This window comes from Mytilus edulis, chromosome 13 (genome assembly GCF_963676685.1).
Source record: "Mytilus edulis chromosome 13, xbMytEdul2.2, whole genome shotgun sequence".
NCBI lineage: Eukaryota > Metazoa > Mollusca > Bivalvia > Mytilida > Mytilidae > Mytilus > Mytilus edulis.
The window spans coordinates 41,561,368-41,581,306 of NC_092356.1; the positions used below are offsets into that span (position 1 = coordinate 41,561,368).

Genomic DNA, 19,939 nt, shown 5'->3' on the forward strand with positions numbered 1-19,939 from the left:
TTGTATTAATGCATACTTTTCATGTTCGGACAGTTTCCCTCATTTTTGAAGGCTGTATGGTTGCCTATAATTGCTTTGTCATTTGAACATTTGTGGGTAGTTGTCTTATTGGCAATCTTATTACATATTTTAATTTTTATACGTATCCATCCTTCAGAAAAGTTGTTCCAAATGTAATGAATCCCCTCCAGGCTTGCCTTTATCTTCATTGGAACTATTTTTGGGATACGATTGCTTTCGAGCAATCTGTAGACTTATACTGGTGGCTCAGAGTATTGCCCTCACGTCAATCGTTTTATTCTAAACATCAAGGAACATCTCAGATTCTTATGATTGTCTTGCTTTAAAAGTTAAAAACAAACAAAGGGATTGAACTTTAACAACTTTCCTATAATGTTCTTTTCATAATCTTCATGTTTGATAATTCCCTTGACTTATATGCGTGTTTTTAACAACACGGAAAATCAGAATTAAGCAGTATTTATATTTAGTGTGTTTATAAATTTAGAAACACGTTAGAGGGAATTCCCAGTTTTGATAAAATGCGAGAGTTCTCTGAATTCCGATAAATCTTATTTCTGTCATATAAGAACTGAAGTGGAGTTTTTCTTATATTTTACCTTTATGAAGGTACCTTTTGAGATTGTACTTCCATAAAGAAATAGAGAACTATCTAGGTCGTTTAATAAACATTTAATATACGTTCTTGCTCCAGGTTTTTTTTGGAAATTATGCGCATGGGTATAGTTTTCTTGACTTCGAGGGGTTTTCGATTGAATGGTTGCTCTGGATTCCCCACTCAATTAATTAATTTTTAACTCGTGGGATCTTTTCTATGTATGTCTGCTATTGAAGGTTATTATTGTTGCATAATTTTAAATCATATGCATCATTTAAATTAAAATAAATATAGTCCACATCGTAGAACACCCCTTCAGGCGAAATGGAGTCTTCCATATTAATGTTTCGAGTTGTCTCCCTTCCGGAAGTAACTTCCGTGAATTCTGAATCAAAACAATACTTCGAGTATTAGCTCATTCTGTCAATAAAGTGTATTATATTAAAAACGATCGCAATTTAAACATATAAATGTGTACGGAAAGGAGTCATGATTACTGACCGAAAGGAAATTAAATATTTAAAGAGTTAGGAATTGGGTTCCTCCTAGAATTAACGTAGGAAAATAGGTGATAAGATACGAAGTGAAATACCTTCTCTCACTCTGAGTCTCAGTGACTGCTGTGGAAAGTAAACTTGGAATTGATAGTACAAAAATAAAACACAATAGGCCTAATTGCCTTGTTCATACACTTTTATCCGGGATTGGCTATTTTGTAACTATTTTACATGTGCAGTTGAATTAGTTTTGAAAATAATATTATCCAGCTACATGTACATGTGTCAACAAAACAACGGCAATCGTATCCCTCAGAGCAATCTGCTCTTTGATTTTTTTGGGGGGAGGGTTCCAAACCAGTTGTTCATAAGTTGCAAATCAGGCCATTACTTTTCTTAATTTAATTGTTGCTTACTAAACATGTCTAGACTGTTTTTTTCTCACTTTTTAAGGCTGTATGGTTGCCTATAATTACTTTGTTATTTTAACCTCTGGAAAGCTGTCTCGTTGGAAATTATACCACATAGATACAGATTTTTATATGGATTGTAGACCTGAAAAAGATGTTCAAAGTTGAATATGCTGCACTACTACTTATTTACCATGCATGTCTATCATGAAACTTTAATCAGAACTATATATAAGTGATTTCACGATTTCTTCATATGTGTACCACTATCAATCAACAGAACAAATGCAAATTATTTTTTTAATATTTGCATATGGTTTCCTTTAATTTCTCACAGCTATTTTATTTGAATTTAGGGAAATAAGTATTATGTATATAAACAAATCTCATGTCGATATATAACATGTCCAACAATCAAACATCAACCCACACCAAACTGGCTGTAGTTGAAAAACATCAAAAGGGAAAATACAGTGAAATTTGGAGAATTTATATTATCACATGTACATGCATTTGAAATATATTTAAAATATTTTTTCAAATTTTTTAGTTTTAGGTTCCACCTAGCTACCATATTAGAAAACTGGGATTTAAACGCTAGTCTATTAGAGGGATATTTCCAGTGGCGAATCCAGAAATTTTAATAAGTGGGGGCCCACTGACTGCCTAAGAGAGGGACCACTCTGATCATGATCCAGTGGTTCTCTAAATAATCAACCATTTTTTTTTCCAGACAAGGGGGGGGGGCTCTTAATTTACCTTTGATTTCATTGGTTATATTAAGGTAAAGACCGAATGTCAGTTTTAGTCTTATATATGTACTTTAATTTTAGTCTTACATGTATTTATGTGTACATATATCACTGATTCAGTGGCGATGGTGAATAGCTATATATAGACACTGACAAGTCTTTGATAACATTTTATAGTTTTGAATGTTTCTTCATCAGTTGACTAAAATTAGGTGGAGGTATATTTTTATTTCCAACAGAGGGGCACTCATGCTCAACCTATATCAGTTTGTGCATGAAGCGATTGATAGTTGCCAGACACTGAATGATTATACCACCAATTTGTGAAAGTTTTAACCTACATGTATGCATATATACTTTAAATACAATAAAAAAAAATCATGTCTTTTTCAGGACTTCTGATCCAACCATGTAGAATGGCATGTTATTGAGATATGGTTCTGGTTGATGGATGTTCATGAAGGACCTGTAGTACAAAGTATATCACTGGATTGAGCTCTCGGTCAAAGTGTATTATTAAAGTGCTTTGCTTTGAGCTCAGTTCATTGTTATGCAATTCATTCTTTGTGAAATAAAGATTTTACAGACAACTCTCATGTACAAGGATGTCTCCAAGTATTATCATTTCTATGTACAATGTAAGTAACAGGGAGATAAAAGCATTTTTTTTTGTTTGAACCAAACATTATTTGTCCATTGACCAAATTTGTTTTGCTTTCACCAGCTTTGAAGGAGATATTATCAAAGAATTGATAGAAAACAGCACAGAAGCTTACTTTCTAGCTCATCAGGCCCAAGCATCATGTTAGGCATTGTCATTACTAAAAACCAATAAATGTCTTCTAATCTGAGGATCAATTCAACATTTTAAGGTGTTTTACTAATGATACTGACAAGCCACCACAAAGATATACTGAGTGCCAATGAAAACGCAACACTTTTGTTTTTCAAAAAAGTCTGATAATTTTTATTTATTTTATATTAGAACTTTGTAAAGTTGGTTGAAAATGACTTTAAAGACAATTGTCGACAACTTTAGGGTTGGGTGATTTTTGGAACAAATGCAAAGTAAGGGTTATTTTGAACGGACATAAACCAAGTTCACCGCTTTTCAACATACGCACCATTTTCACGATTTTGTCATTTAAAGCTTGGCTAACGTCATGAATTTTCACGCCCTTATTGTAAGGAAACTGCAATAAACATCTGAGTAAATGCCAGGACTTTCTGACAACCAGCGACATGCAGTTTCGGGCATGATCCAATGAAGCCTTTCACAGCATACAATAACCCAAATCATCCACAAATTCAACAAAAATGGATCAGTTAATGATAAGCCACATCCCGGGGTTCAAAAAGCAAGAAACGCTCAGCAAAACCGATACATTTGGTCTTTAACATATCCGATATTGACTCTGATGGATGTCCAAAGGTCACGTGAGTTCAATGGTGGTCACGGTAGATCCTATGGAGCAATTTCAGTAAAGCACCATTTGAGCAGAAATTCAACGGTTAAAGAGGACCACAGTCGACATCTAAACGGCTGTCTGGTGTAAACATCGAATTCTGTAGACCAAAAATCATTCATTATGTACCAAAAATCATCAGTGGTGGTTACATAGACGTTTGGCACCAGCCTTGGCCAAAAGTCGTGCGTTTCGCCAGATTTAGGTCCGATAGAGCAAATTTTGCATCAGATTTGACATGGTTTAGACGATGAAAACCACCACCAATATCATAAAGTCAGCTTGAGTTTGCTTTACAGGACAAGTGGAATAACATTCCTCGAGATCCCATTAAACGTCCGGGATGATCAATTCCACGGCGCTGTCGAGATTGCGCTGCACAACGGGGTTGTAACATTTTTAGTTAGGACTGTGATTTGATGATTCGACATTGGATGTTTCGTTTATCTATTGCGCCCGAAAGATGACAATGAAACATTTTTGTTTGATATCGATCTATTGTTAGAATTGTTAATTTTCAAGAACAATTCAGTTTGAAAGATTATGATTTCTAATATAAATTTTATTTTTGAAAAACCAAGTGTTGCGTTTTCATTGGCACTCAGTATATATAAATAGAACCATACAAATAGTTAGCAAATACATATTAAAAAAGATGTGATATGATTGCCAATGAGACAATTCTCCACAACAGACCAAAATGACATAGAAATTAACAATTACAGGTCGCTGCACAACCTTCAAAAATGAGCAAAGCTAAAGCAGCATAGTCGGCTATAAAAGGTCTCGAAATGACAATGTGAAACAATTCAAAGTAGAAAAATAACAGGCTTATTTATGTACAAAAAATAAAGAAAAAACGAATATGTAACACATAAACAAACGACAACCACTGAATTACAGGCTCCTTATATCATGTTCTCAGATATCATATCTCTGATGTCATCTCCCAATTTAAAAAAATCACGAAAAATTGAACCTATTATGTGTTGCTCTCCTAACTATAAAATGTATCCAAAATCAAAGATGTGGAACATATTCTATCATAATCATTTGGTAACTAATGCAATTAGTGTCTCTTCCATGCCTGTCTTGAACATAAAAACTAAACTAAATATAAAATAAACAATACTCCTAATGCTCCGGTTGGTTGTCATCGTGCAACACAGTTAACAACACATATAGGAAAATCATAGAACAACATTTATCATAAAACACTGTCAAACATCCAAACATACTATCCACACTCATCTGTGTCCACACTTGTAGTTGAAATGAAAATAAATACAAAAACGATGAAATATTTTTTTTTATTAAATTGTATATAAATATTATCTTTGAAGTGTAAGGGAATATTTGAAGTTTGGCCCTTTGCTGTTTATGTATGAAACATCATAAACAAGAGTTTGTGTGACACCATGCTCCGCTCGCATTGTCTAATGCCCATATTCAGCAAACCTTGAAATTAGGGTAAAACTCATAATTTGCCGCTGTTTCAGGTTAGAGTGAAGGTTTTCGCCTGTTTAAAAAACGTTTAAACCCAATGCATGTCCCAAGTCAGGAACCTTTTGTTCAGTGGCTGTCGTTTGTTGTTTATAAGTGTCATTTTAGGACCTTTTATAGCTTGATGTTCGATGTGAGTCAATGCTTCGTGTTGCAGGCCATATTTTGACCTATAATGGTTTACATTTTTTAAGTTACAACTAAGATGGAGAGTTGTCTCATTGGCAATTATACCGCATTTGCTTATATACCGCATTTGCTTATATATATATATAAGTGTGTACTAAGTGTCAAGTTGAAGTGACTTCACTTATAAATACCTCAACTTAAAGGAATACTCAGATTAAATATGTAAAATTTGACTTGCCTGATCCATAGATATAGGGTATTTTATCTATGTCTGACCGTTGTAAAAAGTGCTTTTGAATGCATTGCTAATCTTGAATTTGTATGTGTTTTGCATTCAGATAACCAATTGCCATAAGGCTTGTCGACTAAACATTTAAATTGAATTGATATATAAAAAAGGCAACTGTGGTGGTATTACGCAATGGCTGTCTGTGTGCAGCAGTGAAACCGGCAGTAAATATTTGCATGGCTTTGACCATGACTTTTCACGTATTTTTGGTCTAAATGAAACAAATGAATAAATATACCAAAATAGGTAAAATACCTATACATTTATGCAATAGGAAATATAATCCATAACTTGATAACAATTTTTTTCAGCAGATGGAGCTAACTTGTGTTTAGAAATGTATGCATAATATAGAAGTTGTCCATTAAAAAGTATCCCGTGGAAGGCAGCCATGATAATAATAACATCTAAGTTAATCCCGAGTACAATTACTTTTTGTCAAAAAGAAGCAACCGATCCTTCCTGTACTTAAACAGGAATTTTGTAAGCACGTGTCTTCCTCGTTAAAGGGGGTATTTGTAATAATTAACATTTTAACTATTATCTGATTGAAGAATCTGCCCACGTGGTGGACACAATACGGTTACAATAATGGCTAGCTCCGGGCTAAAACGGAAATTTTAAAAGGAAGCGTGTTTTAAAGACTTCAAAAGAGGATTAAAAAGAAGGTAACTTAATGAATAAAATTTCAATTTAAAGAAATATGTCGTTGATGACACACGATAAATTTAACAGGCAGCCGGTAAGTGCTTTTAATGCAAAATGTGCATATGTTTCATAGTTGCAATATTTACCGTTATGTTATTGTCAAACATGACAATGTTAAAGTAATGCAGAATGTGCATATGTTTCATAGTTGCAATATTTACCGTTATAGTATTGTTAAACATGACTACATCAATGATTGACATTCGCACGATAAAAAGGAAGATAATTTTGAGAAAATGATAATATTTCGATCTGAAACTGAGAATTCGTTTATTTTTTTAGAGTAAAAATTTTCATGGATTAAAAACAAATGTGTGTGCGTGTTTTATAGGAGTAAAGCATACAAAAAAGAGGTGCGATTTAATCCACCATTTTATAAGTTTGTGTTTTTCCTAACTTTGATGACAAAATTAGGAAAATTTGTTATGAGTTGATTGCTTTTTACTTTTTGTTTGAAATTTTTACACAAAATCCACAAAAAAGTATGCATTGAACAATAATGAATTTACAATATATTTTCTTACCAGCATGCAGTAGCAGCGTAGTTATTAATATTGATATATCGAAGAAAAATAAGTTATTAGAATGGAAGTTATAGAAATATTTGTCTTGGAAAGATTTTAAAAATAATGTAGAGAAAATAAGTGGAAAAACAGTAATGTAAAATTTTATTGGCGTTTTCAATTAGTGTTTCCAAAAAAACAATCTATTAAGATATTAAAATACAAATGTATATATTATTATAATTATGTTAAAATAAAATAATTATGTTTTAGACCCGGAAGCATATAGCGGAACGTCAAAGAAGAGCTCGGATAAACCATTTACTGGAACAATTAGAAATTCTTATTTCTCCAGGAGATAGCGATGTAAGTTCAGTTATTTTTGCCAGAGGCATTTTATAATTATCACTACTACGAAATTATAAGTAAATATATTATCTAAGTATACTAATGTTGAGGAAATTCATTTTCTAATTATCCTAGAGGAATGAAGGTCAATAGTAAACTTAGTTTTCTCGTTTGAATTGTTTTACATTTGTCAGTTCGGGGTCTTGCATAGCTGACTATGCGGGACGGGCTTTGTTCATTGTTGAAGGCCGTACGGTGACCTATAGTTGATACATTCTGTGCCATTTGGTCTATCGTGGAGAGTTGTCTCACTTGCGATCATAACAATTCTTTTTTATATTAAAAATTAGTTACAAATTAAATCAATCGGAAATAAATGAAAAATAGATTTTCTGATTTCCTGAAAATTTATGTCATACTTATGAAACTTGCGAATGTACAGAAACTTACACCAATGTTTAAATAATTCAAAAAGGATCAATTGTTATTTCGAAAATACATATGCAATTTGACATGCTTAAATTTGGAATATCCTGTAATAAAGGAGTAGGTCCGGTAAGGTCCGATTTCGGCCTCAATTTTCAAGTTCATCTAACGAAAGATTTTAGACACTTTCTAAACACTTAAGTGTCTATTTCAATTGATTCAATTAGTTAATGGGGAAGATTTTAACTTACTAAGTCATTTAAAACGCCCCGATTCAAGCTTAAATATGAAAAATCTATCAAATATGCCAAAAATCGTCACTTTTCAGATGATTTTTGTCAAAAATGAAAGTGGCCGCATCCGTGTTCATCCTCAACCTTTATATATATTATGTATTATCATCAAATACTATTACATTTCAATATTATGGATGAACACGAATGCGGCCACTTTCATTTCAGACGGAAACCGTCTAAAATTTAACTAAAATGCTACAATTGTGAAGATTTCAGTAATTTAGCATGACTTAATGATGCTAGTACCCGATATATGTGCATTGTTTTGTCAAAAACAGCCCATATTTATGTAGCAGAAGCATTCTACTTTGCAATAAATATTTAAACGATTACATTTTCACATTTTTCTAAAACTGCTATATTTTGAGGCCAAAAAGGGGTCTTACTGAACCTACTCCTTTATACATATATTGTCTGAGTTTTACAACAAGCTGATCGTTACTTTCAAAACAATTAAATTTATATTCAAAGCTTTCAAGCTTTTGTCTTTTATTTGATTTTTTTTTGCTTCTACATCTTAAAACGTACCGTTCAATGTTGTCCAGAACTAAATTCAGACTGAATAGATTCTTCTTCTGTAGGTTTTTTAAGGACGGCTTTCCTAATGGAAATTTCGCCGATCTTTAAAATCCTGCACTTATATACATAGCAAGCACTTGAACTGGATTTGCTCTTTAGTCTGATGTTTCAAATTGTCTCTTTGACACATTCCCCGTTTCATTTTTCAATTTTTTTTTACATGTTCATGAACAAAGTATTAACGTAAAGAATTATAAAAAAATGTTTGTACTTTTAGGGCTCACCAGTAAAACTAGAGAAAGCTGAGGTATTGGAAAGAACAGTTGAATACATTAAAAGATTAAAAACTGGATCTGCAGGTAATATGATGTAAAGTCTATCACAAATCTCAGTTTGCAATCAATGGGTTGATTATTCTTCGTGATATTCTCTTAGTGGCCAGCTGAGGCCCGTCGCCGAATGCGCGATTTTCTCGCTGTACTGAAGACTTTGGGGCTTTAGGTTGTTTTCTCCACTATGGTCGGGTTGTTGTTTCTTTGACACATTCCCCATTTCCATTTTGAATTTGATCTCCGTCTCTCATGGTATCGACATTTGTGGGTGTTTTCACAGTGATACAGTTTATTTTCCACTACGTACATTATGAACAATTTCAAGCGAATTGGACAGGTGCAAACATTTGGCGTCGATAGAGGTGGAAAGCACTTGTTTGCAAAACAAAAGATACAGCAAAATAAGAAAATCAAACCAGAAGTACGAAGTTAGTATATATTCTATTCAAAAAGACTTGATGTGTACTGATTGATACATTAATCTAGGAAGACATGGCTTATTTAATATTTAAAGTTGGGCTTCCAACTACCTATCAGAAACTTTGAGAATTGTTAAGAATAGTACATAGTGGTTTCGTTTGTTTTCTAAGAACATGTTTGTGTGCTTAATACGGATCGGACAAATCAACTGATTTTTTGGTTTCTACCATTGTTGTACTGTTGAACTACTTTAGTGTGGTTCAAAGTTCAAGAATGGTCAATCTGAGAAGACAAACTTTACCTATCAACATTCTTAATGTGCCTGTCCATAATAAAGAGCCTGTAGTCTAAGAGTAGTTTTCATTGTCTATTATAAGTCATAAGATTATAACTTTCAACTACAATCCCCTTCCCTTTCATGAATATGACCTACCGAATTAGACTATTTACCGGATTTGTAATCACATAAGCAACACGACGGGTGCCACATGTGGAACAGGATCTGCTTACCCTTCCGGAGCACCTGAGATCACCCCTAGTTTTTGGTGGGGTTCGTGTTGTTTATTCTTTAGTTTTCTATGTTGTGTCGTGTGTATTATTGTTTTTCTGTTTGTCTTTTTCATTTTTAGCCATGGCGTTGTCAGTTTGTTTTAGATTTATGAGTTTGACTGTCCCTTTAGTATCTTTCGTCCCTCTTTTTTTTCAACCTGCCCGTAAAGTCTCTCTCTTTATTGCTTTGTTTCACATTTTGTTATATTGGTATTTGTATAGCTTACTTGATTGTATGGGTTTTGGATGGTCATTTTTGAAGAAAACAAGAATGATTTATTGCATGATATACAAAGATATATAAAGTATAATTGACCATGCATAAAAGAACTACTTATATTCCTACTTATATTCTTCTCTTCAGCATTTGCATGATATCTTTAACTTAAATGGTCGATAAACATTTAAAACATACGATGCATCCGAGAAATGATACATAAGAAGAGATAACGGGAATCTCCAAAAATATTGCTGTAAAAAAACCCAGACATACATAAACTGACAATACATGGTCTAGATAGCATGACTTGGTACTTGGTGCAAACAAACATTTTCATCTAGACGATGTGTTTGAAACTAAAACATACTTCAAAAACACTGCGCTCTTCCTCAGGTCAGTCACATGAAAATGTTTCTTTGAAGGGTTATTTTTTTTAGTATCAAACATTAAACACTTCAATCTTACCGACATCATATACTAAGTATCATGATGCCTTTTTCATTTTCAGACACTACCTCAACTTATTTATTTGGATATATGAAATGCCTGGATACTATTGGTCTATATCTGGATGATGCTCATATACCACAGTCAATACTATACAATATCCAATCGTACCTGTTATCCAATGTAAACACAAGAAACCATTCACCTCCAGAAAAAAACAATGATGACGATGTATATGGTTGTATGAATCAACAGACTCGGGACGAAGAACAACAAATGCACGTGGGAATTGATAAAGATATTTCATCGTCGGTAATTGAAGTATTTTGCAAAACTGAAGATGAAGACACCGATAATAGACCTACCGCATCAGATTGGTATCCAGGAAATCATATCATTAACAATGAAGAAGTTTGGAGACCGTGGTAGTGTAATTGATACATGAATACTCTATTTTAAAAGTATTCAGTTCAATATTGGTGCTTTCATACAAGACTTGGTGCAACGTTTAGTGCAGTAAATGATTCTGTTGTTGTTATGTTTATTAAAATTTTGCGATATTTTTGTTATTTTACTTTTATTTTTGAATTATTTAAGAATGCAAAAAAAAAACAATATTTCAAGTCCCTTATATAAGTTAAAAGATGCAGAAAGGCTGTCCATAAACATTGATTAATAGGAACAGCAAAATTAAATACATATAAATAAAAAGATTAGGTATGAGGGCCAATGAAACAACTCTCCATCTAACAAACAGTTTTAGGTCAAAGTATACGGCTTTCAACAAGGAGCCTTGGCTCACACCGAACAGTGTAAATGATTAATTCTGAATTACAGATAAAAGTAATTTGCAATTTGCGCGGAGTGTGCATTTTAGAACAAAATTGAACCACAAAACACACAAAACGTATGCGTACCTTAAACTATGACAAATGCACAAGAAATAAGCTAAGAAAACCTAATATACACAAAAGAAGTGTAGAACAATAAAATGAAATAAAATAATTGCACAAAAAAAAAATTACAATAATTGTTTTGGATAACAAATATCCTTCATCAGCAACAATTGTCCAGTGTATGATTGTCGTATTAAATGGGCCAAAAAAGTCAATAATCTTGAAATCATCACGAATTTCAAAAGCAAAAACCAAGGACAAAACGAAATAGGTTATCCCCTTTAGAGAAATTTTATATACCACAACAATGTAGTTCATGAGCAAGAACAACGTTTTAATATAGTAGACTTCAAGGTGCATTCTATAATTTCGATAATATTTATTTTAGCTTGTGGCAACATGTTTTATCCGTTAGTTAAACTTGGGCTTTGGGTTATGTTTTAGTAAAAAGTACCGAATTCAAAGGAAAATTCAAGATGGAAAGTCCTTGCAAAAAAATACTAAAACACACCAAACGATTGCAAAACAACTGCCATATTCCTGATTTGGTCCAGGCATTTCCTTATGTAGAAATGGTGGATTAAACCTGGTTTTATAGCTAACTAAACCTCTCACTTGTATGACAGTCACATTGAATTCTAATATAATGACAACAACGAGTGAGCAGAACAAACCGACATACATGTAATAGGTAAAAACTGGGGTACAACGGTCAACATTGTGATATAATCATAATCACTGTTTAAAGAAATAACTGTTTCAACAAAGAAATACAAAATGGCAAATAGACAAAGTACATAAGCAAAAATGAAAGACGAGAAATCAAAATATACCAGAGCACTTTAACATAATGGCGGGATGTATAAGTACCGAGCTACGTCGTAAGTATATCATGAAAATGGACTAAATAGTAAAGTTTAAACATATAAAAGGACTAAGAAAGGGAACTTTAAGAACGTCAGTACCTATAGAATCTAAACGTCAATACTGTCATGTACAATTTGTCAAGTTAATGCGGAATATTTATTAACAAGGTCTAGGTAACTTCCAATGAACTTTTTGGAAACAGGACGAGACGTTCTTTGGTATGTCCATGGCTTAACAAATTTCGGTGCAGACACTGGTTACTTTTTTTTTAAATGTGAGTCGAAAAGTAACTACTCTTATATTGGTATTTTGTGTCATATGTTTAATTGTTGTTGATTTTAGTTCAGTTTATTTTTTTCGCAGTTTTTAGCTTTGTACCGATATGATGAGTCCAGCCCATTGCAACTGATTTTTACAATGTGTTCTAATGATATGCTGTCAATGCCAGTCGTCATAGGTTTGGTGGTTGGACACTCATAAAATTATCATATTTATCAGCCATATTTTGATGTGCCTGTTCCAAACCAGTAGTCAGCTAGTGGTTGCCATTGATTGGTTTTTCGTTTAATACTATTAATTTAAATCAGGTGGTTAGTTTTTTACTTCTTCTTTTTCAAATTTGTTTCAAAACCGTTTCAAAACTTACCAAATTTTGTCAAATGTGTTGACGTCTTTTCTATTATATTTATGTGTTATGGTAAAGAAAATTAATCACCGCCTTCATTTATCAGATTTGATTTCGTTCAAAGTAATCAGTACGATATTTTACGTTTGAAGTTAGATTCATAACAAACCTGACATAGTTTTATAATATAGTTAATTGCTACCTCAGTTTTATATTAATAAGAATTAAAATGTGCTTTGTTATTAAATGCAATATCAGTATTTAGTTCAAATATATAATCTTAAATTAATCCTAATTCTAATGACGTCATTTTTTCGTCATTTTTCATTTTTTGATGCTCTGTTTTACTAATTCTAATGACGTCATTTTTTTCGTCATTTTTCAGTTTCAAATAGGACGTCACTTGGCGTAGAGGTTTAAACGTATTCGGATGTGTCTACTTTTGTGTTTCAAATGTCTGGTTATGTAAATGTATTTCAGTTGTTTCCTGTAATTAGTTAATACTTCAGCTTTATCATGTACATCTTTTGAATATTCATTTTATTAAATTTACTGTTTGCAAAAGTATAAATTACTCTAAATTATAGGGATTTTCTGGTAACTTAACGGAAAACCCTTGCCGTTTTTGGCACAACCTTTTTGATCTTTTGGTCCTCGGTGCTGTTCAACTTTGTACTCGTTTCGGCTTTCAAACTTTTGTATCTGTGCGTCACACATAGGTCTTGTGTGGACAAAATACACTTCTGGCGTATTAAAATTTTGAACTTGTTGCCTTTTGTTGGCTGTTGTTCGTGTGATTCTTTGTCAATTGTGTTCTCCAATTTATTTATATTGTAGTCCTGTGTTGTCATTTTGATGTTATATTTCACATGGCCATAAAAGTGCGAGGTTTGGCATGCCACAAAACCAGGTTCAACCCACCATTTTTTCCTTTAAAAATGCCCTGTACCAAGTCAGGAATATGGTCATTGTTATATTATAGTTCGTTTCTGTGTGTATTACATTATTACGTTGTGTCGTTTGTTTTCTCTTATTTTTGAGTGTAAATTCACATTGCGATAAGACGTGTCACGGTACTTGTCTATCCCAAATTCATGTATTTGGTTTTGATGTTATATATATATGTTATATTTGTTATTCTCGTGGGATTTTGTCTATATGTGTTACATTTTAGTGTTATGTCGTTGTTCTCCTCTTATATTTAATGCGTTTCCCTCGGTTTTAGTTTGTTATCCCGATTTTGTTTTTTGTCCATGGATTTATGAGTTTTGAACAGCGGTATACTACTGTTGCCTTTATTTGAGTGTAAATTCACATTGCGATAAGACATGTCACGGTACTTGTCTATCCCAAATTCATGTATTTGGTTTTGATGTTATATTTGTTTTTCTCGTGGGATTTTGTCTGATGCTTGGTCCGTTTCTGTGTGTGTTACATTGTAGTGTTGTGTCGTTGTTCTCCTCTTATATTTAATGCGTTTCCCTCAGTTTTAGTTTGTTACCCCGATTTTGTTTTTTGTCCATGGATTTATGAGTTTGAACAGCGATATACTTCTGTTGCCTTTATTCATTCAGTATACCTTTTTTATTCTTTGCATTTCCATAAATTGTGTGCAAAAAAGTCAACAAGCTTTATTTTCTTCGGCCAAATACCGACCTTCTAATCACTTCTTCTTTTATATCCACCCCAGGTGTTCTAACTTGAACTGACTCTTTTTCGATGACGTTTATTGTTGAAATAAACTGTCTTTCATGACCCGTGTATTGTCGACATATTATAGCCATTATCTTGATTCTTGCATAACTCCTCTTCGGCCTTGTTCGTGGCTGTTCAACTGATAAATGATAGCATTATCAAGTCAAAAGGAGACAAATTACTAGTCTCGTGCCGATCGGAATGCTTATTTTCTTCTCTTCGGTTATCCTTTCACTGAATGTGACGTAATGCTTTGATTGGATAAGACGGTCAACCCCTTTTGAAAAAAAATTAATTCTAATTTTGTTTGCACTGAATCTTTGACAAAACACTTCCCCGAAGACAGTTTAAATTCATTTTGATAGATGTTAAGATCTCTTTTGTTGCCAAACACCTGGAAATGAGATTTTAATTTTCGTTTTCACTGAAGCTCGCGTTCGTTTTTATAACGGTTGACTTCTTTTGTAAATTGTTAAATAACAATTTCTTCAAATTGCTAAAATTAAAGGTAATTTTATTTTCCCTTTCAAAGAAATATCACGAGAAACATTACCAATTCGAACTCATAATTTTATTTTTTTAGAGAACTATTAATAAGAAATTAAATTATATCCATTTTATTAGGATATTTAAAAAGATATACTCTAAAAAAGAGTTATTCATTTTTATTCTCAAATTCGAAAAAAACCATTAATGATATAAATTTATCAACACCAATATTTTAGATGCTGATAAAATATAAGTGTAAGTGTAAGATTTCAATAACAGTACTTTTGCAATTAAATTTTTAAACATTTAAAGCGCACTGGAAGAAAAATGCTTCGTTTGGGTATTTTTTTAACCTAATTGTGAGATAATATCAACCGCTGTGGAAGTAAAATATAATTGCTACATGACCAATTTTGGTAGTTTAAGTGCGATTAAGATTTTATAAAGTCTATTGGTGTTGATTTGTGAGAAATTGTCTTTTTGCTGAGACACAACAATCAGGATGCGTATGCGACTCTGAGAAATTTTGGTTCGATTGTCCTGAATAATTTTTGTGATAATTTATACTCAAAATTTTGACTTGTCCGCGCGTGGAATAATTTCAGATGATAATGTCCCTACTCCAAAAAATATTTATTGCATGAAAATAATTACCAAAACACCCACAACTGATAAAAACACTGTTTTATAGCAAAAAAAATTGAAAATCTAATTCCAGCAAAAAAGGCATTGTGATCATATTTTTAATCGCAATTACTTTATTTTGTTTATCAATTTTTTAACAGTCCATCCCCATACACTGTTCTTAACGTTAGGTGAAAGTAGGCCTACTCGGACAAAAAATAGTGCATTTGATGTCATGGTTTACTTAAACTAACCAACAAATTTGCAGAAATGAAACTGTTGGTGAAAGAGAAATATATTAAGACCATTTTGAGCTAAAATTTACTTGTTTATGATTTTGCATTCAAAATTGAGGATTAATGCACTCCATAGTATACTAATTTAAGATTTCCAGAAAACAAGGGGTTATTTTTAGGGGTACCTTTATTTGGAAGACTTTTTCTTTTTTTATATGATTTTAAATATCTGTTGAAAATTGGCATGTAGAAAGCTGATACATGTACTATTCAGGATATACCTGGTTTCTATGAAGTTAAACTTAAGATGAAATATTTAGAAAGCTGTGAAAATTGTAAAATTTGGTTGAACAGATAGGGACTTTTAATTGGTGGTATGACACCTTTAACATGTAGTATCTTATCACATTCCAAGTTTTTCCTCAATACTAAATGACTTAGTAAACATTTTCAATATCAAGCAAGAAAGCATCACCGCTTTCTTTATTACACACTAATAGACTATTATTCGTTTTGTCGTAATGTATTCCGATTGGATCTTTCAGTCCATTTGATTCATTGAGCAGTTCTCTATGATGTTTCCCATCAGGGGAGATAACTAAGACATTATGAGAAGAACTACCAACCACGTATACATTGCCATCATTGTCAGTTGTTACACCCATGGGCCATTCCAGTTTTCTGTCTTCGAACTCCCACAGAACCAATCCCGTAAAGTCACAACAATATAATAAATTTTTCTCTAAATCAGTGACAAATAATTTTTCGTCCGTGGCTGCTATGTACCCTATATCTGCTGTCGGACTAGGAACACGCCTTAATGTCTTTCCTGTTAAGTCCATTTCTTCTATCTTTTCATCAAAACCGACATACAGCAGTTCATTCCGGTAAGCAACTTGGAAACACATTCCATCCACTTCAATTTTATTTTTTACCTCCCCCGTTGCAACACAGATAATCTCAACGTAATGCCCATTTGGAAACGTCACTGCAACAGTTTCATCATCTATGGCCGACAATCCATTCGCGTTTCCGGTAAGCGTGATATTTCTGATATTTCCGTCCGCCTCCCTGATAACTAAACCGGTATTACGATTTATGAATATATATTTGTCTTTGAATGTGATGCAGTCTGTTATCCATATATCAGCATTTGACTCTTTTATTTTTAATCGTTCTCTCAATGTTACGTGAAAAGAGAGAGGCAACGTAATGATAGACCTATTTCCATATCCATGTTTATTATCTGCAAAATAATACCAGTGGTGATCATAAACAAACAATGCTTACAGAGCAAATTAAATGTTCTCTTATATCTTAGTAAAAAAAACCCAAGAAACACACATGAACATATTAAAGTTGTAATTTATAATAATGAATTTGTTTGATTGTCAGATTATAAGAGATGACGGGTATACTTCAATGAGACAATAATTTAACCCAACGATAAAAATAGCAAAAAAACATCGATATAGCAACCAAACTTATTGCGTACGGCATGGATTTGTGTCAACTAGAAGTTCATATTTACCTTTTATTTTCCGAACGGGAGAATTAGTTTCCACTTTTGTATTAGAACATCCCATTCTGCATGACTACCAATATCATTTGTTTTCAGGAAGATTATGAAGGATATCTCCCTGTAAACAAAATAGTCAATTAAAATATGTAGAATGGACAAATGAAACATTATTACAAATCTCAATTTTGTCGTTTTAAAAATTTGGGCGCTCAGAAATAGAAGATGTGATAGGATTGTAAAAGAGAAAGACATTTTCCTTATTATAATATCCAGTCTTTCAATAGCTATAGGGAATATCCGAGACTTAAGAAATCATCGAAAACACTACCAAGTCAGTAATAAGGTTATATCACAGGTACCGATTACAATACACGACTAAGTCAGTAATAAGGTTATATCACAGGTACCCATTACAATACACTACTAAGTCAGTAAAAAGGTTATATCACAGGTACCCATTACAATACACTACTAAGTCAGTAATAAGGTTATATCACAGGTACCCATTACAATACACTACCAAGTCAGTAATAAGGTTATATCACAGGTACCCATTACAATACACTACTAAGTCAGTAATAAGGTTATATTACAGGTACCCATTACAATACACTACCAAGTCAGTAATAAGGTTATATTACAGGTACCCATTACAATACACTACCAAGTCAGTAATAAGGTTATATTACAGGTACCTATTACAATACACAAAAACCATATCGGCTAAGTACACCAAAATGAGATAACGTTTTAGAATGATTAATTTAGGACACATACTAACAAAATACCAGTTATGTAGTGCGATTGTCTACGCTAAAAAGGCGATAGTGTCAGACGCTAAAGTGCGATGGTTGTTTGTTTTTTTTAAATGCAATCAGACTACACGCTAAAGTGCGATAGTGTGCTACGCTAAAGTACGATGGTATATTACAAACTGAAGTGCGTTGGTTTACATGCTAAAGTGCGATGGTGTAACGGGAATGGGGTTCAGGCAATGTCTTTTGTTTTTTGCTGTGTTAATATTAGTTTTTGTATATCGTTTATAAATTATGTCGTTGTTTTTCTCTTTTGAAATGTTGTACACGAATTATTATGTGGTTTATATAACTTGCTATTCGACTAGAGCCGAGACTCTACGTCATAGGTCATAAAAGTTATCAAGTGCGCACATCATCAACATTTTGTGCTTGGTGAATAACTGTTTCATTGAAATCTTCTTATTTGTTTTTTTGTTTGTTGATTATTTTTTCTGAATAAATCAGTCTGTTATTTTTCTCGTAGCAATTGTTTTGCAATGGTCGTTCTGATTACCTTTACTCTTTAAAAACTACTATCTGCTGGGTTAGCCATACGATGAACTATAGTTAATAACTTCCAATCTTAAATCAAGATTAGTCTCATCGGCAGTCATATTATTGCTTGGTAGGTCACTGTCTTGTTGACGAATATCCACCTCTTTCACAGACAAAACAATACATATTGTACAACAATATTCAGGGTACAGAATAATTCAATTAGAATGTTAAAAAGTAGCTTTTATTTCAAGCAAGTTAAATACATTCGATTAAAAACATAGAAGGAGTTTCTAAATCAAATTTGGACGAATTAAAATACTTTGACACTTGGTGTATTTTGACTTTTTCGCTCTCTATAACGGTATGCACCTTCCCCTTACTGTCGTCAGTTTTCTATGTTGATGAGAAGTCCTTTTATCCACTATCCTGACAGAAAAACGTTTGTCCGCACCGACACAGCGAGTTCAAAGGTTTTGTTACTGTGGGTGATTTAGTTGAAACAAACTCCTCTGCATACAAAGTCTTCTAAATGTATATCACCGACTAAAATGTTTTGTTTCATTTGTATCTCTTTTCTTGTCTTGAAAAAAACTTTCATCTCCACAAATATTCTCGTTTACCGGGATGTCAATTTTTATATGTTCAAACGGTTTTTATAGCGGCATACTGCGAACGTCCACACTTTCGCGAACAACACGCATTCGCGGAAAAACGTACTTTAACGTGCCGTGGCATCGCACTTTAGCGAATACCATCGCACTTTAGCGTGACCATCGCACTTTAGCGTCCTCATTGCACTTTAGAGTCCTTCATATATATTGCATTTTTTCATTGGTAAGTGTAAACATGTATTTATTAACTATCGATAGCACATGGGTTTATTGTTATATTGGGAACATATGTTTATGTTTACAATAATATTTAAATTATTTTAGCATAACAATAAGTCACCCTAACAAAGTTAATCGTTTAAAGTTCTTTGTATGATAGCACGGTCTGGTCAAACATTTGAAATTCGAAGATGTATAAGTACCGAAAATCGTTGAAGAGCTATATGTTAAAAATACCTAAAATAAATAGCCAAATTCATCTGAAGCCAACTTTGCCTGAGGGAGTTGACCTTAGTTTCATAATAATTTCAAAATTTATTGACGGACAATTTTAGTAAAGTTTGTTTAATCATGTCAGTACCGAAGCACTGATATAAATTTACTGTTTACAAATTTTTGATTTTTTTTTAAATACTAAGGCTTTTCT

General features: G+C 32.8%; 2 protein-coding genes across 3 annotated transcripts; one reads left to right on the top strand and one right to left on the bottom strand.

The window, feature by feature from the left end:
- The first annotated feature begins 6,222 nt into the window (after nt 1-6,222).
- Nucleotides 6,223-10,982, top strand: LOC139501408 (enhancer of split m7 protein-like). 2 transcript variants are annotated; one of them, XR_011658554.1, is made up of 4 exons: nt 6,223-6,333; nt 7,150-7,242; nt 8,743-8,824; nt 10,495-10,982. XR_011658554.1 is itself a non-coding variant. In XM_071290462.1 (4 exons), the coding sequence occupies exons 1-4, from the start codon at nt 6,378-6,380 to the stop codon at nt 10,860-10,862; spliced, it is 573 nt and encodes a 190-aa protein (XP_071146563.1). In that variant the 5' UTR covers nt 6,377; the 3' UTR covers nt 10,863-10,982. The 2 variants fall into 2 exon arrangements, 1 of the variants encoding a protein (XP_071146563.1); XM_071290462.1 differs by lacking the exon at nt 6,223-6,333 and adding an exon at nt 6,377-6,407.
- Nucleotides 10,983-14,416: 3,434 nt separating this feature from the next.
- Nucleotides 14,417-17,505, bottom strand: LOC139501500 (uncharacterized). The gene is made up of 2 exons (XM_071290603.1): nt 17,397-17,505; nt 14,417-17,111 (listed from the first exon to the last, which is right to left on the bottom strand). Exons 1-2 carry the CDS (start codon nt 17,449-17,451, stop codon nt 16,303-16,305), a joined length of 864 nt encoding a protein of 287 aa, XP_071146704.1. The 5' UTR covers nt 17,452-17,505; the 3' UTR covers nt 14,417-16,302.
- Between the last annotated feature and the right edge of the window lie 2,434 nt (nt 17,506-19,939).

Coding starts and splice junctions, on each gene's coding strand:
- LOC139501408 (XM_071290462.1), top strand. CDS start 6,378: ATGACACACGATAAATTTAACAGGCAGCCG. Junction 6,408..7,149: donor ATAAATTTAACAGGCAGCCG/GTAAGTGCTTTT, acceptor ATTATGTTTTAG/ACCCGGAAGCATATAGCGGA. Junction 8,825..10,494: donor ATTAAAAACTGGATCTGCAG/GTAATATGATGT, acceptor TTTCATTTTCAG/ACACTACCTCAACTTATTTA.
- LOC139501500 (XM_071290603.1), bottom strand. CDS start 17,451: ATGGGATGTTCTAATACAAAAGTGGAAACTAATTCTCCCGTTCGGAAA. Junction 17,112..17,396: donor TCCCGTTCGGAAAATAAAAG/GTAAATATGAAC, acceptor ATTATTTTGCAG/ATAATAAACATGGATATGGA.